The 25,367-nt window shown below is 35.2% G+C and overlaps 1 protein-coding gene across 1 annotated transcript; it reads right to left on the bottom strand.

Annotated features, from left to right (window-relative positions):
* Positions 1 to 7,270: 7,270 nt before the first annotated feature.
* LOC125801226 (zinc finger protein 585A-like) lies at positions 7,271 to 10,424 on the bottom strand. The gene is made up of 2 exons (XM_049477605.1): positions 10,362 to 10,424; positions 7,271 to 8,774 (listed from the first exon to the last, which is right to left on the bottom strand). Exon 2 carries the CDS (start codon positions 8,626 to 8,628, stop codon positions 7,405 to 7,407), a length of 1,224 nt encoding a protein of 407 aa, XP_049333562.1. The 5' UTR covers positions 8,629 to 8,774; positions 10,362 to 10,424; the 3' UTR covers positions 7,271 to 7,404.
* Positions 10,425 to 25,367: the final 14,943 nt, after the last annotated feature.

Raw genomic sequence — 25,367 nt, 5'->3', positions numbered from 1 at the left:
GCTCTCAATATTCATCCGTGGTGTCACTGGCACCTGCCAAGTCTATCAAGAACTTGCAGCATTAGTGCCCTTGTATGGTAGAACAACTGGATTTGAAATTTTCAATGCATTTAAAACTGCAGTGGAGAACCTGAATTTACCGTGGAGCAAGCTATCAGCTGTAACAACCGATGGTGCCCCCTCCATGGTTGGTGAGACGAATGGTTTTATAGGACATCTGAAGAGGCATTTAGGACCAGACCAAGCAGCAGAACTGAAACACTATCACTGCATAATTCACCAAGAGGCACTGTGTGGAAAACATTTGCAGTTTAAACAGATAATGGACTTTGTTGTATCTGCTGTTAATTTCATCCGTGCAAGATCACTAAACCACCGAGAATTTCAGTCTTTTCTGGAAGACATAAGTGCAGCCTACGGGGATGTTATCTACCACACAGAGGTGAGATGGCTCAGTAGGGGCAATGTTTTGAAAATATTTTTTGCACTGCGAAATGAAATCAAGCTGTTCCTAGAGCAGAAGGGAAAGGACACGTTGGTCATGGAAAACACTGACTGGATTGCTGATCTAGCCTTTTTGACAGACCTAACTGGACTCTTAAATGAGCTTAATTTGAAACTGCAGGGAAAAGACAGATTGATTTGCCACTTGTTTGAAGCTGTCTGTGCATTTGAAATGAAACTGAATCTTTTTGCAACCCAGTTAAAGAAAGGAAATCTGACACATTTTCCTACATGCCAAGAGGCCTTTGCTCACAAGAACTATAACTGGAGTCGACACAGCTGTGTACTTGAAGACTTGAAGCTGGCATTCAGTGCAAGATTTGGGCAGTTCAGAAATGAACAGGCTACTCTCCAACTACTTGCTGATCCATTCTCTGTAGATACTGAAACTGTACCTGGTGAATTACAACTTGAAATAATTGAACTGAAGTGCTCCACTGCAATGAGAACCAAGCACAGGGAGATGCCTCTCCTAGAGTTTTATCAATCCTTGGACAGGGAACAGTTTCCAAACCTTTTTGCTAATGCACAGAAGTGGATCTCCATGTTTGGAAGCACTTACATTTGTGAACAGATGTTTTCCTTGATGAAGCTGAATAAATCTCCCCTGCGGACAAGACTAACTGATGAGAACCTACAGGCGGTGCTCAGACTTGCAACCACCTCACTGGAGCCTGACATTAATCAGCTTGTGTCAGAACGGCGCTGCAATATCTCCCATTGACCAAGACATTTCTTGTAAGTAGCTGATATTATGCAATAGTAGCATAGTAAAACAATGTATTCCAAATTTGTGTGGAGACCCCTGTAAAAATGTGTGGCCCTCTGGTCTAGGTGTTAATGTGAAATAGGCCCTTGGTCAAAAGAAGTTGTGCACCCCTGCCATAAGCTAACGTAGCTAGCTAAATTTTTTCACTCTGAAATAAAGTAGTTAACATAAGCTAACCTAGCTAGCTAAAACATCCCACACTGAAATAAAGTAGTTAAAATTACCTAAAGTAGCTAGCTGAAAGATTCCACACTGAAATAATGTAGTTAACATTAGCTAACGTAGCTAGCTAAATCTTTTCACTCTGAAATAAAGTTAACATTAGCTAACCTAGCAAGCTAAAACATTCCACACTTAAATAAAGTAGTTAACATTAGCTAGCTAAAACATTCCACACTGAAATAAAGTAGTTAATATTAGCTAACCTAGCTAGCTTAAACATTCCACACTGAAATAAAGTAGTTAATATTAGCTAAACTAGCTAGCTATAAAGATTCCACACTGAAATAAAGTAGTTCAAATTACCTAAAGTTGCTCGCTGAAACGTTACACACTGAAATAAAGTAGTTAACATTAGCTAACGTAGCTAGCTAAATTTTTTCACTCTGACATAAAGTAGTTAACATTAGCTAACCTAGCTAGCTAAAACATCCCACACTGAAATAAAGTAGTTAAAATGACCTAAAGTAGCTAGCTGAAACATTCCACACAGAAATAATGTAGTTAACATTAGCTAACGTAGCTAGCCAAAACATTCCACACTGAAATAAAGTAGTAGTACAATGACCTAAATTAGCTAGCTAAAACATTACTCACTGAAACAAAGTAGTTAAAATTACCTAAAGTAGCTAGCTGAAACAGTACACACTAAAATAAAGTAGTTAATATTAGCTAACCTAGATAGCTAAAACACCCCACACTGAAATAAATTGTTAAAATTACCTAAAGTTGCTAGCTGAAACATTACACACTGAAATAAAGTAATTAATATTAGCTAACCTAGCTAGCTAAAACATTCCACACTGAAATAAAGTAGTTAACATTAGGTAACGTAGCTAGCTAAAACATTCCGCACTGAAATAAAGTAGTTCAAATTACCTAAAGTTGCTAGCTGAAACATTACACACTGAAATAAAGTAGTTACCATTAGCTAACGTAGCTAGCTAAATTTTTTCACTCTGAAATAAAGTAGTTAACATTAGCTAACCTAGCTAGCTAAAACATTACACACTGAAACAAAGTAGTTAAAATTACCTAAAGTAGCTAGCTGAAACATTCCACACTGAAATAATGTAGTTAACATTAGCTAGCCTAGCTAGCTAAAACATTCCACACTGAAATAGAGTAGTTAACATTAGCTAACGTAGCTAGCTAAATCTTTTCACTCTGAAATAAAGTTAACATTAGCTAACCTAGCAAGCTAAAACATTCCACACTTAAATAAAGTAGTTAACATTAGCTAGCTAAAACCTTCCACACTGAAATAAAGTAATTCAAATTACCTAAAGTTGCTAGCTGAAACATTACACACTGAAATAAAGTAGTTAACATTAGCTAATGTAGCTAGCTAAATCTTTTCACTTTGAAATAAAGTTAACATTAGCTAACCTAGCTAGCTAAAACATCCCACACTAAAATAAAGTAGTTAATATTAGCTAACCTAGATAGCTAAAACATCCCACACTGAAATAAATTGTTAAAATTACCTAAAGTAGCTAGCTCAAACAGTACACACTGAAATAAAGTAATTAATATTAGCTAACCTAGCTAGCTATAAAGATTCCACACTGAAATAAAGTAGTTAAAATTACCTAAAGTAGCTAGCTAAATCTTTTCACTCTGAAATAAAGTTAACATTAGCTAACCTAGCTAGCTAAAACATTCCACACTGAAATAAAGTAGTTAATATTAGCTAACCTAGCTAGCTATAAAGATTCCACACTGAAATAAAGTAGTTAAAATTACCTAAAGTAGCTAGCTGAAACATTCCACACTGAAATAATGTAGTTAACATTAGATAATGTAGCTAGCTAAATCTTTTCACTCTGAAATAAAGTTAACATTAGCTAACCTAGATAGCTAAAACATCCCACACTAAAATAAAGTAGTTAATATTAGCTAACCTAGATAGCTAAAACATCCCACACTGAAATAAAGTAGTTAAAATTACCTAAAGTAGCTAGCTGAAACATTCCACACTGAAATAATGTAGTTAACATTAGCTAACGTAGCTAGCTAAATCTTTTCACTCTGAAATAAAGTTAACATTAGCTAACCTAGCTAGCTAAAACATTCCACACTGAAATAAAGTAGTTAATATTAGCTAACCTAGCTAGCTATAAAGATTCCACACTGAAATAAAGTAGTTAAAATTACCTAAAGTAGCTAGCTGAAACATTCCACACTGAAATAAAGTAGTTAACATTAGCTAACGTAGCTAGCTAAATCTTTTCACTCTGAAATAAAGTTAACATTAGCTAACCTAGCTAGCTAAAACATTCCACACTGAAATAAAGTAGTTAATATTAGCTAACCTAGCTAGCTATAAAGATTCCACACTGAAATAAAGTAGTTAAAATTACCTAAAGTAGCTAGCTGAAACATTCCACACTGAAATAATGTAGTTAACATTAGATAACGTAGCTAGCTAAATCTTTTCACTCTGAAATAAAGTTAACATTAGCTAACCTAGATAGCTAAAACATTCCACACTGAAATAAAGTAGTTAACATTAGCTAACCTAGCTAGCTAAATCTTTTCACTCTGAAATAAAGTTAACATTAGCTAACGTAGCTAGCTAAAACATTCCACACTGAAATAAAGTAGTTAATATTAGCTAACCTAGCTAGCTATAAAGATTCCACACTGAAATAAAGTAGTTCAAATTACCTAAAGTTGCTAGCTGAAACATTCCACACTAAAATAAAGTAGTTAACATCTTGGCTCTTTGTAACAGTAATTGTAAAATATAAAAAAATATAAATAATCTCAGGTGTGTTTGTGCTTCTAATAATGATATAAAACATTATGTTCTAAAGAACAGATTCTTCTATTAAATCTCTGCAGGCCCTATTTACCATAATAAGAACAGAAACATTCACCAAGACTCACTGATTTGTACACTGTAGAGAAAAGAATATATGAATTATAAGAAACAGTGGAGGTGTGAGTAATGTTTAAAAAAAAAAAAAAAAACTAAATTTAAGTTTAAGAACTGTGTAAATAAACGTTAAATCTGTTAGCTAGTAAACGCTAACAATTAAATAAACTGAGGTAAAATTTGAGGATAATTTACTCTTACTGAGGCAAATTAGCTTAAAACAGATAGTTATTTGTAGAATTGTTAGAATGGTGGCAATTAGTTCCTCCAAACCATTTAAAAACCTTTCTAGGTCACAGAAAACAGAAAATAAATGCTCTTTCTCCTCAGAAACTTTGGGTACATTCAGTAGCTAGCTTAGCCAACACTAGGAAGCTAGCTAATTCAGCTTTTTCCTAACTTACCAAAATCAGCCTTTAATTATACTAATTAAATCTGAATTAGTTTAATCTCATAAATTTACCCATAAATTATTCGTGCTTTTCTCAGTTTATTAAACAGTATAAGAGAGAGAGAGCTAATTCACTGCTAACTCTGTTAGCTGCTAACAGGCTAATGTTGACAGGAATCTGACAGGAGAGAATCTACTGCTGAATCAAAGCCTCATAAAGAGCAGGGGCCTCATTTATAAAGAGTGCGTACGCATAAAAAGAGGGCAGAAATGTGCGTAAGCAACATCTCACGCAAGAATTGTGATTTATAAAGAAATACTTGGCGTGAAAACGAGCGTACATTTAAGCAAGGTTTAAGGCATGCGTATGCCTTCAAAAGTGTGCGGAGAGAGCGGGAATTAGTGGCATCATGTGGTAAAGTAGGGAATTGTTAGTAAATGCGCAAGCTTTTCTTCCTTCCACATATTAGTTACCACATAAATCAAAATTAACAAAGGAAGATTAAGCATTACTTTCCTTTATTTTTTACTTTATTACATATTTTTTTCTGCATGTATAGTTAAAATTATTTCTGTATCTTATTCTGTATTATATGTATATGTAGTGTTAATTTTCCACTAACTTGTATATTTCACTTTGTAGTTTATATCAGTTTTATTTGTATTATCTGTTTTATCTCACAGTTGTAAAATCTAAAGGTGCTATATATATATATATATATATATATATATATATATATATATATATATATATATATATATATATTAGCCGGGGCTACATGAGGAATATGCGAGAGTGGCGTATCCCATACTGAGATACCGAATGAATGCTTGAAAGAGAATACAAATTACATTTAAGAAAAAAAATATGCAAGAAATAAAAAATAAATAAATACCGGCCGTAAAACACTGTTAAACTGCTTTGTTTGTACATTTAGCTAGGCTAACTACCAATAATAATGGTCAGTAAAACAGCAAACACTGTTGTTTGGACATTTAGTTAGGCTAGCTACCAATAATAAAAGTCAGTAAAACGGCAAATGCTACATTTATACATTTAGCTAGGCTAGCTACCAATAATAATGTTCAGTAAATCAGCAAACTGCATATTTGAACATTTAGCTAGCTAGCAAACAATAATAATAGTCATTAAAACAGCAAATGCTACATTTGTACATTTAGCTAGGCTAACTAACAATAACAATAGACAGTAAAACAGGAAATGCTTTGTTTATACATTTGGTCAGTAAAATAGCAAATGCTGTATCGTGGCACGAGATCTCACGAGATTAAGACGTGACGATATTTCTCGTCAAGCTTAAACCTCTCACAGTTTAGTGTGGACTTTTTAAGATACAACACTGGCAACTGGCAACACAGTAGCAGCGAGTTTGGTGGTTGAGCAGTGAGCAGAAGAGGAAAATTCGGGGAATTTGCATAGAACAGAGGTCACGGGCGGACCGTGGTCCGGGTCCGGACCCAAACCTATTGAGAAGGATTTAATTGTATACACGCTTTGCGGAGCAGTAAATCACAGACCAATCACGTGTGAGGTAATATCACCAACCACTCTCTTCAGTCAATCAGATCTGTGCAGACGTGGAAAAAATAAATAAATAAACACACCGCTCCTCACGCGGGATCGAACCCGTGTTGTCAGGGTCGCGGTCCCGCTGCTCCGGCTGTTGAATTGGGACATGGCCGTGAAAAAACGCCTTTATAAGGAGATAGTGAGCCTGGGCGAGAATGGGCGGAAAAACGAGAACGGACGAAAACTAAAGTCACGCCGAGTGCGACAGAGAGACAGGCGAGGAATTTTGTATAACTGGATCATTCTGAATTCTAATTAAATACTCCTGGCATAGAAGATGCTTCTGCTACTTTTAACAGAGTGACAGACGGTAACAGAGTGACCAACAAGACTGTACTGTACTTAAAACATGTTCTGTCTCTGTTTGCACTTCAAGCAGAGTCTTAATATGACTGGTTATGCATAGTTACATTACAAGAGATTTAGGAGAAAAAAAACACAAACCATAGTCTTAATATAACTGGATATGACAATCTCAGGCCTATAGGTTTCATGTCAAACATGTGTTGAGAAAACACAATGAGACTGGAGATCTGCAATATAAAAGCCGTTTATTAAAACACACATGGGTAAATATAGAGGTGAAGTAATACGAAGATAATAGTTTGTACTGGATAAAAACAATTAAGAAACTACATTATTTGGATATTCTTAGTAACTTTGGAGATTAAAAAAACCATAAGCAACATTTAATATTCAATAAGGAAAAGATAAGAGAGTATAAAACTTGAGTAATACAACACAACCAAATATCTCTCTATATCCCTCTATAGTAACAGATTTTTAATTGGACTGAACCATAGACAAACAAGAACACCAGCAGAGGGAGTGAATGAGCCTGTAACCTTACTGCGCAACAGTAACTAACCTAAAAACTGAGCTCTGTCTCACAAAGAATGTCCTGGAATATTCAAATTTACAAGACATACAAACATAACATGGAATTCTATACACATCATCCCTGGATAAGAATAGTTTTGCTGAACCTGTAAAATCCATTGTTAAATACAGTTCATATTTGTTTCTGGTGGAATTTATGATTTGCGCTTTTAATTGCCATGGGACAAATTTGGGACATTTTTCTCTCCTGTGTGAATGCGCTGGTGTTTTTTGAGATCACTCTGTTCAGTAAAACTCTTCCCACAATCGGAGCAGTAATACGGTTTCTCTCCTGTGTGAATGCGCTGGTGTATTTTGAGAGCACTCTGGGTAGTAAAACTCTTCCCACAGTCTGAGCAGTGATACGGTTTCTCTCCTGTGTGAATGCGCTGATGCCGTTTGACAGTCTCCAGTCGATTAAAACTCCTCCCACAGTCTGAGCAGTGATACGGTTTCTCTCCTGTGTGAATGCGCTGGTGTATTTTGAGATTACTCTGTAGATTAAAACTCTTTCCACAGTCTGAGCAGCAATACGGTTTCTCTCCTGTGTGAATGCGCTGATGCCGTTTGACAGTCTCCAGTCGATTAAAACTCCTCCCACAGTCTGAGCAGTGATACGGTTTCTCTCCTGTGTGAATGCGCTGGTGTATTTTGAGATTACTCTGTTCAGTAAAACTCTTCCCACAGTCTGAGCAGCAATACGGTTTCTCTCCTGTGTGAATGCGCTGGTGTATTTTGAGAGTACTCTGTAGATTAAAACTCTTTCCACAGTCTGAGCAGTGATACGGTTTCTCTCCTGTGTGAATGCGCTGGTGTATTTTGAGATTACTCTGTAGATTAAAACTCTTTCCACAGTCTGAGCAGCAATACGGTTTCTCTCCTGTGTGAATGCGCTGATGCATTTTGAGATGACTCTGTTGAGTAAAACTCTTCCCACAGTCCGAGCAGTGATGCGGTTTCTCTCCTGTGTGAATGCGCTGATGCCGTTTGACAGTCTCCAGTCGATTAAAGCTCTTCCCACAGTCTGAGCAGTAATAATGTTTCTCTCCTGTGTGAATGCGCTGATGTTGTTTGAGATCACTCTGGGTAGTAAAAATCTTCCCACAGTCTGAGCAGTGATACGGTTTCTCTCCTGTGTGAATGCGCTGGTGTCGTTGGAGATGACTCTGTTGATTAAAACTCCCCCCACAGTCTGAGCAGTGATACGGTTTCTCTCCTGTGTGAATGCGCTGGTGTTTTTTGAGATCACTCTGTTGAGTAAAACTCTTCCCACAGTCTGAGCAGAAATATGTTTTTTCTCCTGTGTGAATACGCTGGTGTTTTTTGATATCACTCTGTTTAGTAAAACTCTTGGCAGAGTGCTGATGTTTCTCCATGTCAGGACTTTGCTTCATTTGCCTTTTAAATGTAGCAAACTATTTCTGCGTGTTCTGGAGATTCTTCAGGAAGGCTTCTGCTTCACCTCTTTCAGCAGTTTAACTTTGCTCTTAGTTAAATATCCTGGTTGTTGGTGATGAATTTCAGGAAAATATTTTCATTTCTGGAAAAAAAACACAGAAAAATGCCATTGAATATTAAAATAAAAGCAGGTCAATTAACTGAAGAGATTCTAAGTCATTCTAAGTGAGTGATGTTACCCTTTAATCTGAAGCTTTGAGGTTCGAATCACATTGCCGATGCTTGATTCATTCTACATTAAACACGACAGATGATGTCCAAAGCTTTTTCCTTTAAACCAATTTATAAAAGTTTCCACACATTAACCAAATACATTAATCCAAATCAATGCTTCACAAACCTGATTTTTTCATTTTAACAACTCCTGATAACAGTTCATTATTTTCCACCACACTGGCTTCAGGCTAACAGTGATATGCGCTCCTGAGTTCAAGATGTGTTTTTTGGAAATCCGATAGATAAAATATGCTTCAATACCCGCTAAAAATGCACAGAAGAGTGACTAGAACTGATATAAGAGCCTTATATTTGCTTAAAACAGCACTTTTTCACGGAGCTGCATTCAAGTTCCTCTGGAGCTACGGGGGGCGCGGAGGGATAATTAATAAAAAAAAAACATGCAGTTGCCTTGTTGGTGCAGGGAATTGTAGTAATAAATATAAATTTATGTAGTAATCAAAATAAAATCACAGCAAAATAATGACCTTTTTACTGTTACAACACATCAACCAACCTCCAACAGGAGTGTAAAACATAAGAGTCTCTTTTGTTTACTAAAGGTTAACACAATTATAACAATTTGTAAGAATTCATATTATTTGATGTAGTTCTTTTTCAATTATTTTTGTAGTCTTTTTAACCTCTTACATAAATGTTTGTGTATTTTTGTCAAGTTGCTCAAAGTGTGATTCTTCTTCTTATTTTTATTATCAAATTCATGTTTTTGTTATTATTATTATCATCATTATTAAAGTATCAGCAAAAGAGCAGCTGGAGACTGTATTCCACAGTAATGGTTTAACTGGGATTTCTTAAAAACAGCGGGGCTAAAGATGTTGTAATTTGCTAATATTTGTGTTTGTTATTACAGTGAAATAGCAAGTTTTCTGTTAAATCAGTAAGCTAATAAATGGTACTTGTGAAATTCCTCTTCTTGCCTGAACTTTTCCTCACTATAATCACTAAATCTTTCATTCTTACATTTAATATTTTACAAGTGGACTTTTATTTTGGCGGGAGAGTCACATGACTTACCAGCAACTTACCAGTGGAACCAGATTAAGTAAAGGAAAATTAACTAAACTAAACTAAACTAAATTAGTGTAACTAAGAAATGTGTAGAGACTGATCACACAAACTTAAAAAGCAATTTCCACAGAACTGATTAATCTCAGGTGTGTGTTAGTGATGTGGGGGAGGGGGGGCAGGAGTGTGAGGTTCCGTTATCCTGTGTATGATCTGTAAAGCCCCCCATCCCCAGCTCCACGACCCCCTACTCAAACCCCCCTCCTGTGTCTGTGGGTCAGAGTCAGACTGCTGAGCAGAGCTAGGAGAAGATCCAGTGCTGGTGGTGTAAATGCTGCACATGCTGAAGGTGCTGAAGGTGGTGTGGGTGTAGGAGTGAATGTAGAACAGCGTGTTGAAAAAAGAGAGAGAAACTTCTCCATACCTTCTGTAGTTCAGCTGATCCCTCTCTTCCTCCTCTCCAGCTACAGACCCCGGAAGCTCAGCGTCATCCGGGTTGTGTAGAGCCCCGCCCCCTCCCCCGCTATATCACAGTATACCCCATCACCGCTAGAGGGAGCCCGCGAGGGAGTCCTCAATGCATGGAGCTGAATGGAGCTAAACAGCTAAAACTCTCATTTAAAACACTGTATAACTACTTCTCTGAGTTTTCCTTTAATTTTACAAAGTAGAACAAAGTATTTCACTAAAATAGGAAAGAAAACGTACCTCTATATTTCCATTTTCTAAAACTAATGTTTTGTATTCAGTAGATTTACTAGCATTACTGCTACTGATGCTGGAGTTACACCCAGAGCTCATTTAAATGGATTAAAACTGCAGTTTATAAGCTTTAATAATTATCTGGTCAACATTTTCTAAATAAGACTAACCGAGTCTCCTAAATCTGAGTGACTTATAACTTTTGTACATTGTACATTGAGGTTGTTCTGAAGTGATGAATCAACCGAAGCTTCCTGAAGTTGACAGCAGATTGATTCATTTCCAGCAATAACTTTTTTTTAATATACAAAAAAAGAACAAAATAAAACAATAAATTTAATGCACAAAAATGTGTTTTTATTTTAACAATTTAATTATATAAGTATTTCATTGTTGTACATAGATATGAACATCTGTGTGTGTAGTATGATGTGAGGTAGTGCAATTGGCTTAATAAATAAACACTTTTCCAAGGCAAAAACACAAGTGAACAACAGAATGAAAAATATGGAACAAAAAAGTTCAGATAGCAGAATAGTTTGTTGTTAAGGGTGAACTGAAATGGACTTAGGGTGTAGTGAATCATGATAACAAATACAAACATTTGTTGAATAGCCCACCTCTGTTCTCCCCAGCATTCTGAAATACAGCGCTGTTAGCTAATGCTCCCAACAGACCACAATGCTAGTGATAGGGGCATAGCTTAACCCATACAAAAAAAATCACTATTTTTACACCATTAACAACAAACTCAAAGTAGCTCCACACTTCACTGGTAGAATTCCAAGGATGATGATATTTAAAGCAAGGCAGTGAGAACTTTAAAAGTACACAGATAGTTTATTAAAAACACTGTTTATACACACAGTTCCTACAGATAGTTTATTAAAACACTCTTATACACACAGTTCCTACAGATAGTTTATTAAAAACACTGTTTATACACACAGTACCTACAGATAGTTTATTAAAAACACTGTTTATACACACAGTTCCTACAGATAGTTTATTAAAAACACTGTTTATACACACAGTGCCTACAGATAGTTTATTAAAACACTGTTTATACACACAGTTCCTACTGATAGTTTATTAAAAACACTGTTTATACACACAGTTCCTACAGATAGTTTATTAAAAACACTGTTTATACACACAGTTCCTACAGATAGTTTATTAAAAACACTGTTTATACACACAGTTCCTACTGATATTTTATTAAAAACACTGTTTATACACACAGTTCCTACAGATAGTTTATTAAAAACACTGTTTATACACACAGTTCCTACTGATATTTTATTAAAAACACAGTTTATACACACAGTTCCTACAGATAGTTTATTACAACACTGTTTATACACAGTTCCTACAGATTAGTTTATTAAAACACTGTTTATACACACAGTTCCTACAGATAGTTTATTAAAACACTGTTTATACACACAGTTCCTACAGATAGTTTATTAAAAACACTGTTTATACACACAGTTCCTACAGATTAGTTTATTAAAGCACTCTTATACACACAGTTCCTTTTCGTAGTTAAGCCAGGAAAGGTCTGAAAATTAATGTTGGGGAAATGCATAACTTTCCAGTTGTTGCTGAAAATATCTCTATAATATTGATGCATTTTTAAGCATTTCTTGTCAGTTGACTTATTGTGGCTTGACTAGCTGAAGGTATTGTGTATATAAACTATCTGTGTATATAAACTATCGCACTGTATTTCGGAATGTTGGGGGAGATCGGAGGTGGGCTATTCAACAAAAGTTTATACTCGTTATTGGCTACAAATTAAGTCCATGTATATAACTTCTCCCCTAAACTGAAAAGGAGAAAACAGGGGATGGAAAAACAAACAGATTATGGGTCAGATTAGAACTGGATTAGTATGTGAAAAGACATTTTTAAGGCCTTATGCCTCTGTAAAGGCTGGGCTGTCAATAGAACAAATAACGCCTCCCTCATAGGAAATGTTTACGATGATTGGAAGGCGTTTAATTAGCTGATCAGTACATTGTGTGGAACGATGAGCTCCTCCATATCTTCTGTCAAAAGGAGAGTGGTGTTGCTTCCCACAGAGACTCCAACCACCGCAATCCCACTTCTGTTTTTTTCTCAGGTTTCTGCAAGTAAAAATATTTCCCCCAGTTTTCACCATTAGACAGTTGAATACCGAAAAATTACAGTATTTCTCATTTGTCAATATTTCCTGGGACAGCACGGAAGAAATGACACTTTAATGTAATCTAAAGTAATCAGTGTACATCTTGTATAACAATGTGAATTTGCTTTGCCCTTGAAACAACTCAACACACAACCATAACAACATTAACACCACCTCCTTTAAACAGCTGCAGTAATAATTTACCTCACAATATTCAGATGTGTAATTTCTGTAAGCTGCAAGAGGGCAAGTTCTGCCAGCGCTGCCTCTCTCCACAGCGCCACCTCGTGGTGCTTTCCCTCTTCTTCTAAGATCAGTTCACCAACAGGAACAGGCCCATCTCTAGTGGCTTGCATCCGGGTTGAAATTAGCTATGAAAAACATAGTGTTAAATAATGCTGTGAAAATACACTATAACCATACGGGGGACTAATTTTGTGGTACCACTTTAAAATAAGACTACCTTTATAAAGGGTTTATAAATGGTTCACAATTAGTTTATTAATGGTTACTAATTAGGATGTAAATGTCTTAAAAATCATTAATAGTCAGTTATAACACATACATAGAAAGGGCAACAATGACCTGTTATGAAATAATGAACCCACAGCCATCTATATTGTTGCCCTTTCTATATATGTGTTATAACTGATTATTAATGATTTTAAAGCATTTACAACCTAATTAGTAAGCATTAATAAACTAATTGTAAACCATTTATAAACTCTTTATAAAGTCTTATTTTAAAGTGGTACCAATTTTGTTTTGTGGAAGAATGTATTTAATTTACCCTTAACCATTTTATACACAGTCAAGTCAGAATATTATGACCAGCTCCATACACCATACACCTATGACCATACACTCACTGAGCATCTTTTTAGCTCCGCTGATCATAAAGGACACTCTGTAGTCCTGTATCTGTTTCTCTGTGTACTTTATTATTAAGTTTGCTTAGAAAAGTCAACTTACTGTTCTTCGTAATCTTCTTATTATTATTATCTTATTCTGCGCTCAAAATTTAATCGCTATCTCCTCCTACAGCTTGTGACATAGAAATACTAAATTTAGCAGTATCGTAGGACCTATACCCGATTAGGTTGCTTGTGCTTTTTAAGCGATATATCGTACGTTTTTTGTAAAAACTTCGTAAACGTTTTTTTCCCCATAGGAAATGAATAGGGGACAACTTTGAACATCCACATAGGTCACAATTTTTGAGATATGAAGACAAAAATCGGACGTTCTTTACGGAAATTTCGACGATTTGACGTTTTCGTACAATTGTCGTACGAAGTTTCCCCATAGGAATGAATGGGGGGGCCTTTCTCTCCCCTGCTCTTCCAGTACTGTGTGTGTTTTTGGAGGAGCTGCTGTATGGAGCAGATACTGATCAAAAGTTTGGACACCCCGGCACCCCAGCCAGGGCTTAGCAACCAGTTAGCAACACCTTAGCAACCACCTGGAAAACATTAGCAACTGCATGGCAACCACTTTAGAAATGATAGCAACTGCCTAGCAATCAAATAGCAACAGTTTAGCAACCACCTGAAAAACGTTAGCAACTGCCTAGCAACCACTGAGCAATCATATGGAGTTTGTTAGCAACTGCCTAGCAACCATGTGGAATATGTTAGCAACTGCCTAGCAACCACAATAGAAATGATAGCAACTGCCTATCAACCGATAGCAACAGCTTAGCAACCACCTGGAAAACGTTAGCAACTAACTACCAAGCAACCACTTAGCAACCACTTTAGAAATGATAGCAACCGCCTAGCAACCAGTTAGTAATCAAAAGTTTTTAGATTTCAGCATTTAATCAAAAGTTTTTAGATTTCAGCATTTAACCAAACGTTTTTGGATTTAAGCATTTAACCAAAGGTTTTTAGATTTTAGCATTTCATCTAAAGTTTTAGCATTTAACCAAACATTTTTAGATTTAAGTGTTAAAATCCTCCACATGTGTCTAGGAAGAAAAATATGGAGAACATAACACATGGCTATTCTAAGTCAAAGAGCCAGCAGAGTTTAAGTAAGAAAGAGGAGAACAGGCAGTAAATAGCGGTACAAAAATCTGATTTAATTTTAGCTTCCCACCACTCATTTGCACATACAACAAACCATGGCAGTATTTACATTATTTACATATGCTGTATAAAACAACAAAGAAAGTACCACTCTGGGAAATGTAAACTATGGACGGTGCTACAGAAAAGAACACAACAAAACATAACCATATTAAACTACCTAAAGCCAAATTAAGTACAAAAAGAATATAAAGAAAATATACTCCCTAACTAATAACCTAAATACAAGGGGTAGCACCCGCCCTCTTACCTAGGGACCGATACAAACAACTCCTACATGATGTAAAAATGTACAGGTGCACCTATTTTACCTGTTTGCATACCCAGGTGGTACAGAGTTGTCTTTTAGCCAAAAAGAGGGATTAAGTTAACCACATCAGAGAAGTAATACAATAAAATTAGGCTACAAGAGCGCATTGGCCTTAAAGCATACCCCATGGTTCTCTCTCTCTGTCGGCCATCTTGGTTCAGGTCCTTTTGTAGTCTCCACCCACAACTCTCTCCCATGGCTCACCTGAGAGAGAGAGAGCGAGAGATAGAGAGAGAGAGAGATACTGCACGTAAGCATTTAACCAAAAGTTTTTGGTTTTCAGCATTTACCCAAAAGTTTTTGAATTTTACCATTTAACCAAATGTTTTTGGACTACTTCTCAGCCAAAGTATTTGTATTCCACAATTTAGCCAAGGTTTTGGGCTTTAGAATTCAACCAAATTTGCTCCATTGCTTCATCAGTAAAAAATATTTTAATTCCAATTTAGTCAAATAAACATTTTTACTGATTATAATTTTGCATAAAGGGGATTGGACAAAGAACAGATAAAGGTAATATATAAGATGTAAACGATATAGGTAAGATTGTGATATCAAGACTTACATATTCTTATGTATTCTTAAGTATTAAAAAATGAAATAGAAATTATGAATTTCAAGATAAAGCGCCACCTACTGTACCCACCCAGAGAGCATAGACATCTGTACTTTTAAATACTGTGCATAATATTTTGATTGTCAGTTGCAGCCATAATTATTCTGATCAGCTCAGATATTTTGTTTTGATGCAGGAATATGAAGCCTTTTTTGTGTTGCTGCTCTCAGTTCTCTGTGTAGCCATGTGTTGGGGTTGTTGCTTTGTCTTGAGCCACATAGGTTAGGAGATAATAAGGAGATTCTGAGACTTCTGGTGGACTTTGGTAGTTCACTGGTGCTTGGCAGGGTTCTCCGTGCAGCCCCTCGACTGTCCATTGTGGCTGTTGGGGTGTTGTTGTCCCTCAAACAGAAGTACAGACAAAAAATGGTTCATTTGTGATTAAAAGTAATTCCATAAATGTTGTTCTAAGACACTATAGGGTGGGCTTTAATTCATATTAGCCCCCCCCCATATCAAACCCACTCCAACGCCCTTGATAGCAACAACCACGACGTCCACCACTTGCCAGCCCTCTGCCTGGGAAACCAGGAGTTTGGTGATTCATTTCACTCGGATGGGAGACTCCTTTTTGTAGGGCGTCGTCGGCCGTGAAAACATTCTGTGTAAAGAAAAGAGCACAAACATACAAAATAACATGTTTATACTGTTTAATTCATTATGTTTCACTTAATTTATTGTATTACCCATGATTTAACGGTTCATATTCAAATATTTTATTAAACTATATATTATTAAACTGTTTTTGGACTAAGTGGGGCTATTTTGCTGTTATTGTTCTGTTGTGTAACGCTTAGCACTGATTAAATATTACATAATAAAAAATAATATGAAAATAATTAAAATAGATATTTTTTTACTTAGCAGCACTTGTGTCCCCATTTTAAAGTGTCTGGGTGGAAACAACACCACGCATCTCTACCAAGCAATTAAAAAAGATATATTTTTATCTATTTTCATATTATTTAAATAGTACCAAGCGTTACATATACAGAACAATAACAGCACAATAGCCCCACAAAACCCAAAACAGTTTAATATTATGGTTTATTCTCCCAACCAATCAACAAATAAAATATTTGCATATGAACAGTTGAATCATGGGTAATACAATAAATTAGGTGAAACATAACAAATATTTTATATTTAGTCTGTTGTGCTCTTTTGTTTGCACAGAATGTTTTCACAGTCGACGACTCTCTACTAAAAGGAGTCTCCCATCCGGGTGAAATGCATCACCAAACTCCTGGTGCCCCGGGCAGAGGACCAACAGTTGGTGGACGGTGCGGTTTTTGGGATGTCAGTCAGACACATTCCTAAGTGATTACTTATTGGATAGAAAATGCTGTGTGGTAATCTGAAATTCTGTGCTGAGTGTTTGTTTATAAACAGTCTGACACTCTTCTGAGGTAGAAATCAGACAAAGAATAAATCTGCTCTGGGAAGTCATTGATTCTGACCCCCCTGAAGATGAAGGCAGGGGAGAAAAAATAAAAAAATTCCCGCACCGACCGCGCCGTCTGCGTCCTTAATAAAAACTTTTAAGAACCAGGGAATGGCGAATAGTTTTATACAGTGCATGTGATAATGTGGTTTACAAATCAGACATTAAAGATAATGAACGTCTAGCATAAACTATTATTTATATCGTCTCATTGCTGTGTGCATCTGTAACAAAACATTTATAGGAACTATTAAAATAAAGAAATAGATTTGTGAGCCTGTACATACATAAGTGTAAATCATCCAATACAGTGTTGGACGAAGTTTATATCACACTATCGTTTGTTTTGTTACAAACAGTATAAAAGCTACTGCCTGTGGCTAAATGGTGGAATGCCAATACGTTTGTCTGATTGAGCTGTGTGCAAAAACTTTTGGTTAAATGCTAATATCCAAATACCATTGAATAAATGGTGGTGCAGCACAGATATGCCTCTTTATGGTTTAGTATAGCTTCAGTCCAGCAGTGTAAACTCTTAAAAGCAGAAACAGTTATGATCATAAACCACAAGCACATGTCTTTCTGAAAATGCCCATTTAGAAAAAATACTTTCAAAGGGTTTAAAAGGGCTTAAATAGACTTTTACATTTTGATAAAAACCTTTTAGAAAGACACTGCAAAACACCACAAAACCAGCAGAAAAATATAAAAACCATAGAATATTTGTTTTAGCAGGGAAAGGATAGTAAGCTTAAATGAATGTGTTTAAATTCAAAAGACAGGTATAAAAACAATTAAACACATTTTATTTTGAATTAGTTTAAACACAACACACACAATCAAAAATCAAAAACACAAACACATACAACCTCACCCCCCCAAAAAACCCTAACAGAACATGCTAAGAAATATTACAATCTGAACACAAAAACTTGTCAAATTACCACATTATGGTTCATTAAAAAGTGGGCTTTCAATGTTTAAAATGACCTCCCCTTCCCTCACAACTTTTAACGTCACCACTCCACACAGTGGCGGGAACGCTGAACTCCTCCATGGTGTCACTGAGGAAAACAGTCTCTTCTACCTTTTGTGGAGATTCCCACGATCTCCATCTCCACTGTGATGTTCAGTGACTCTGGTTCCTGTAACACAGAACATGCTGATAGGAGTAAGTTTTAACAGTCTACATTCTTTTCTGGTACAACAGCACAACAATAAAGTGTTAAACTACGGCACTGTAGTTATTAGTAGTGATGGGTCAGACTCTTAGCCGGCTCTTTGAAATAAACGACAAGCGCTGACTCCAGAGAGTGAGCCAATTTATATATATATATAAATATAAATGTATAGATTAAAGTTTTACGATGATACATATAAACCACAGTAGAAGACAACATAAAATATACATTAAGGAAGAAAACTAATGATAGAAATAGAGAAATACTAACACGAGGCAACAGTGAAAGCTCCTCATAAACTCTTACAGTTTTTAGGCATTTCTTATTCTTAGCAATCTCTAAAGGATTTCAAAAGGGGAATAAATTCCAGTAAGAAGATATCAAATCAAGTATTTACAATGATGATAGTAGTATTTACTCAATAAAATAATATTAATAATATACTTAAAATCAAGATCAGTGTCTGAAAAAAAAAACATATATATCACCAAGGTTCACATTTACAGAGATTTTAGTTTTGCCAGAATTAAGATACAATGGAACATAAAAAAAGATGATTCACGTTCTGATTGACAAAAAGATAATTCAACATTGAAGTGCTTGATCTACCCACACCTTACACATGTGACCTCACATAAACTGTGTTTTGTAGCAACATCAGCTCCCTCTTCCACAACAGGGCAGATCATAACAGAAACCAATCAAACCCTCAAACATGAGCTCCTTTTTATGTCAATCTTTGCTAAAGTTTTCAAAAAACATCACCTGGATGCTTGTTTTTTTTATTTGCACAATTATTTTTTATTTTGTTGAGTGACACTTTGTTGATGGTGTTCAGTGCTGTTTATTTCACTGTATAAAGTTGCACATTTGAAAATAATATACACATTTACATTGGACCTGTTTGTTTACTTGAGATTACTTTGTTTTTGTATTTCATTATTTATTTTTATAAAAATAAAGCCATATAAATAATATATATTTTATATAATGTATGTTTCAACAATAGTAATTCGTTTTACACATAATTTGGTAATAAATTGAATTAAGCAACCAAAAAATATAAGGAGCTACTTGGAAGCCGAAAGAGCCGTCTCTTCTTATACCTCTTTTCCACCAAAAAAGTGCTGGTGCCGGAGCCGGTTTCAGGGAACCTTTTAAGAACCGGCCCATGTTTCCACTGCTCTAAGGAGTCACTCACTAAATATGTAAATGTGGTTTGATTTGTTACAAACAGCAGAGATGTAGTAATGATTCAGGACGCTGTGACACATTACAAATACCTGCTTTCATGCTTAAATACTTTATATTATGCTCTTTAAAAGAGACAGACATATGGTATGGCATATTAAAAAGTGCATAAATTATTAAATTATATATAAGCAAATGTGCCCCAACTCAGGCTCTTTTACACTTACAATGCTTCTATGCGAAAGGTGCTACCCGCAAATAATAGTAATAATAATAATAATAATAATAATAATAATAATAATAATAATAACGTGCCCTTCTACACAACAAAAACACAGTACATGTCTGTGTTTGTATATGTATATATAGTTAATAATAATGACAAGAACAACAATAATAATATAAAAATTACCTTGACTGTAGTCTGGGAGGTTGAGTTAAATTTACCCTCCTGCACCTTCATCTTAAGGTGCCTGAGGATAATTTGTTGACCCAGTCGGATTCTCTCTATGGCCGACTCCCTCCACAGAGTGACATCATACTGTTCGTCTGCACACTCCAACGAGACCTCCTTCACCGGTACAGACCCATCTTTCGTTGTTTTTAATTGAGTTGCACTCAACTAAAACATAAAAAACACAACTGAAAATTAGTGGAATAATGAATTACTCATTATTACTCAGTGTAATTTTGCTAGTTTAAAATTACAATTGTAGTATTTTCATTAGGCCAGTTTTAGTTTGTGCTGAACAAAAAGGCAGAAATTAAAAATGATGCAGTTCTAGCATACAGTTTTTATATACATTTTTGCAGTCTCATGGCTCAGTACATCTGTAACAAAAAAAAATCTAGGAACTATTAAAATCAATAAATCCTTTTTTTTTTACTTTTAAATACATTTATGAAGCCTATACCTATGTAAGAAGTGTAAATCATCCTTTACACACAATACATTTCTTCATTTCTGTATTGGTATTAAGAACTTTATATAAGGTGTATACACCTTATATAAGGTGTATGGCTATACATATGCCTATTGGGTTCTATCTTTTCTTCTCAAATTAATGCACTGAACTGACGCAGCTCTCTGTAATGAACGTCAGTCGGTAACAGATGCTGTAAATACTAAATGCCTCTTAAGAATATTTTTTAGTTGGAGGACCATTGCTGTCTTAGAACTCCAGGCCAATATTTAATAAAAATATATTTGTTTAAAAGTTACAAAAACATTATTGGAGACAATCAGTGATTTTAAATTATTGAATTATTGTCCAGCCTTATTATGTATATAATATGTACATAATACTTAAGGCTGGACAATAATTCATATTCAATATACATATCAGTGGTGTGCAGTAAGGCCTCTAAGGGGCTGACCAAATGTGCATGTAAATAATTACATATTTTTTTATCAGGATGTATATAATTATTGCAAGTGTAAGCATTTATTTTATAGATTAACTAAAAAAAACAGCAACTAATTCAAAGCATTAGCCTGTGTTTTTCGTTGCTATAGGACTGTATGATTGACAGCGGTACTGACCAATCAAAGCTCTTTAAAATGTCTTCTGCTCACGTGTCTGCGGACCCTTCTCCTGATTTTGAGAAGGGTGTAGTAATGAGTCTATTAGAAAAGTCTTAGGACAATCTAACCAATAAGACTCATGCTTTTCACTCCGGGGGCGGGGCCATGGCTGCCTAGCCCCTTCTCTGCGCTCGGATGAAGGGGTCAGGCTACGCGCATTGATTAGTAGTAAAACGGAGAGCGCATGCTGGATTAATTAAATATTTAGCTAACTATCATGGAAATAAGACAGATATTGTGTCATATTATATTAAAAAGCCTTTTTAAAGGCTGCCCTTCAATGTGAAACTAAGTAATATGCCGTGTGATTGGTGATATTTGTGTGTACTTAATGTTTTGGCTGCTCTGGCGTCCTGTAGAGATACAAATGAGTGATATTTGTTAAACGCCTGTACTTGTAGGAACATTAAGCATTTATTGTTGGGTCTATTGTTACGGTCACTGACTTAAGGGACTTCTGTATTGCTACCACTCACTGGAATTACGTTGCCTTCTACGTTGTAGTACTGCTCGCCATTCCCTGGCTTCTCAAATTTGACGGAGAGGGGGCGCACGGTGCGGTCGCACCGTGCCTCTAAGTCAGTGGCCACGTGAACACTAGCACATTTAAACACAGCAGTGGAAGAGCTGGCGAACAGCTTAAACTCCCCATAGCGGGTGGTTAGGTTGTAGTTTTTTTTAAATGTAGGACTGTCCTTCTTCCATTAGAGAACAATCGCCATTTTTCAGATGGGCAACAATAAGTTGTTGCCCATCAGAGAGCACACACGTAGCCACTGACTTCATAGCAGTAGCGACAACCGCGCCGTCCACCACCTGCCAACCCTCAGCCCGGGGCACCAGGACTTTGCTAACGCACTTCACCCGGATGGGTGACTCCTTTTTGTAGGGCGTCGTCGGGCGGGAAAACATTCTGTGTAACGAAAAGAGCACAAACATACAAAATAACATGTTAATATTATTTTATTCACTATGTTTCACGTAATTTATTGTATACCCATGATTCAACAGTCCATATGCAAAAATATTATGTGTTGATTGGTTGGAAGAACAATCCATATTATTAAACTGTTTTGGAAATAAGTGGGGCTATTTTGTTGTTATTGTTCTGTGTATGTGATGCTTAGCACTGATTAATTATTACATAATAAAAAAATAATATGAAACTAATCTAAATATATATATTTTAATTGCTTGGTAGAGATGCGTGACGTTGTTTCCACCTGGACACTTTAAAATGGGGACACAAGTGCTGCTAAGAAAGAAGGCCTCAATCAATGGGGGTGAATGATGAATTAAAAATAGCAACTATCCACATGTCCAGGACATTCCACTGATTTTGGAAAGTATTTTGTATAATTATTTAATATAATTAGTTATATTTATTTTTATAATATAATTAGTTATTTTTAATTATTTTCATATGAATCCATTCATTTTGTATTCACTTGGATGTGACCCGGCAAACCTGGAAGAGATTCTTAAATGGGTATTGTCCTTTCTAGAGATTTTTTCTGGAGCAGTGTGAGAGTTTTGTTGGTGGTGGATGGATTAATGTACAAAGTTTTGCCAAAAACGCACTTCCATTTATTTAAAGAAGATCTTGGGAAAACGTGTCAGTACAGAAACAGTCGTGCTGATTTTAGTTGTGGACCTGAGAAAATTAATCATAAACGGTAAGCTTTTCATATTCTACTCCAGCTTGCTTAAATAATATGTGCAGGAGGGTTTAACTATATTTACCATGCACTTTAACGCGGCCTAAACACTATTTTCTCTACCCTAAAATTAGACCAGCCGATCCAGACCAGCAGCTCCAAGGCGTGCTGTAACTTTTAAAAAAGCTAATGTTAGATGTTACTAAAGCCCGATAAAGAAGATTAATTTACGTTAGTCATTTTGTAGTAGCTCACAAAGCTAGATAGCGCAACATTCCTTTTTCACGTCGCTAGCTGGTGAACAGCTAAAGCTACAGGGCGCATTGGAACTACTGGTCTGAATCTTCAGGTCTGGAACTTAAGCTGGTTCTCTGGCTCTATAGCAGTGGTCTCAATCTTATTCTATCTGGGGGCCGCTGTAGGTAGAGACTGGGTGAAGCTGGGCCGCACAGGACAAGAACACGTATTTTATTCAACACATTCTGCCATGCCAGGTGTTCTGTCGAGTGATGCTACCCATCGATACGCGCTTTCTAAAGACCCTGCGCATGTGCTAACCTACATTTGTATTATTATTTCAAGTGTACTATAATAATTCTGTTTTTCTAATATTTTTTGTTCATTTAATAACCTGGACTGTCATTACATTGTCAAAGTGTAATAATAATAAAATATTATCTTAAAATAAAAAAAAAGATTATATTAAACTCATACTACCATAACTTTACCCTGATACGGTGGTTTAGACTATCCAAATATAGTACATGAACTTCTGCTGGAAACATGCTCTAATATTGTGCTACTTTTGTGCTTTTACCTTTAAATATACACAAAAGGGTAGCACGGTTTGTCAGGGTAGCACAAGTCGACAGAACACCAGATCTCTCGTCTCGCCGTGTGGGCGTATCTTGAATCCAAATAAGGCAACAGGTGTATATATATATATATATATATATATATATATATATATATATATATATATATATATATATATATATAAAAACAGTAAATTATCATAATGTAACTTAAGTTTGTTACTTACTTGAGGCTCAGTGACCCTAGCTTGCTGACCTAACGGACGGACCTAGCTCAGACTGACTTGACGGACTGACTGACTCGGTGCCAACCCTGATATTTATATGCCCAATGAAAAAAGCAGAAAGTGCAGGAGATAGATTTATTTACATAAATAAATATATATATCATGTATCATATATCATGCTAGCTCTCTCTAAAAAAACAAAAAAAAAAAACATATATTTTAAAACTACATTCAGCATAAAAAACATTCGCTACTCATATGTCCTAAACCGAACTCTACCAATCAGAGACATGGCTTTACGTTTGGTAATGAAGGTTTGAATGGATGGGCTACACTGAAATAAAAACATTTTTTAATAACCGTAGAATAAAAAAAATTTAAATCTTTTATGTAAAAAAGAAAATACCTGAAAGTCACAGTAATAACAGTTGTTTCAATAAATCTTCTGTAAAAGCACAGTCGAATTCTGTAAATTAAAATGTTATTTGACTCAACTGTGCAGTTTTTTAAGGGGTTTGAATGTTAATTTATATGGAGGACCAAAATTGAAAATGAATAAATAATTATGTAAAATAAAAGTAATATGGCAATTAAATGGGTAAAGAATAATAATTATTAATATCAAAACAAATACATATGCATAAAATAAATATCTTAATTGTTAGTTATGGGTTTCTTTATTAACATCATATAATATTTCCTTCATTTGTTTAATTTTTCACATAAATATTTATTTCTGCATTCATTTTTTTCTGTATTTATTTATTTCCCTATTTATTTAATTTTGTATTTATTTATTAAAATAAATTAAACAGTATTAATAATGAAGCCCACAAATGATAAATTATCGTATTTATTTTTATGTATATATATATATATTTATTTTTATATTCATTATGATTATTATTTATCATTTTAATCACCATATTACTTTTATTAAGTGATTTTACTTAAGTTTTTATTTATTTATTTATTTTTAATTTTGGCAGTTTTGGTCCTCCATAAATTTATGGGGTCTCAGTGTAAAAACACACCCACTAACGTATAAACACAGTCTTTGGTGTAAAAATACAGACCAGTAAAGTAGTTTCACATTTTTTACATTTTGCTGTAAATAAGAAATAACACATTTAAAAAACAAAAAAACAAAATGGAACACAGATATAATCTACAGTTTCTCTGTTTAATTAAGTTTTAGGACTGATTTACCCTAAATTATTATTTAGTTAAACACTGTTATGTTCACAAGCATTTATTGTCCAATTTCAGCTGGAGTGTATTGTGGCGGTGCAGTAGTGTATCTGTGTTTTTATGGGTGTTGTAGCCAGTTTTATAAAGGTATGTGTTCACTGACACTTTTCTTCAACTCATGTGTACGTGCTGGATCTCTCTGCTCCCATGTGGGCGTATCCATGACATATTTAAATAATAATAAAAAAAA

Source organism: Astyanax mexicanus, chromosome 4 (assembly GCF_023375975.1).
Source record: "Astyanax mexicanus isolate ESR-SI-001 chromosome 4, AstMex3_surface, whole genome shotgun sequence".
Taxonomy (NCBI): domain Eukaryota; kingdom Metazoa; phylum Chordata; class Actinopteri; order Characiformes; family Acestrorhamphidae; genus Astyanax; species Astyanax mexicanus.
This window is presented reverse-complemented; position numbering and strand designations above follow the sequence as displayed.

Bases quoted from the DNA above. Each gene is read 5' to 3' on its own strand.
- LOC125801226 (XM_049477605.1), bottom strand. From the start codon at position 8,628: ATGAAGCAAAGTCCTGACATGGAGAAACATCAGCACTCTGCCAAGAGT.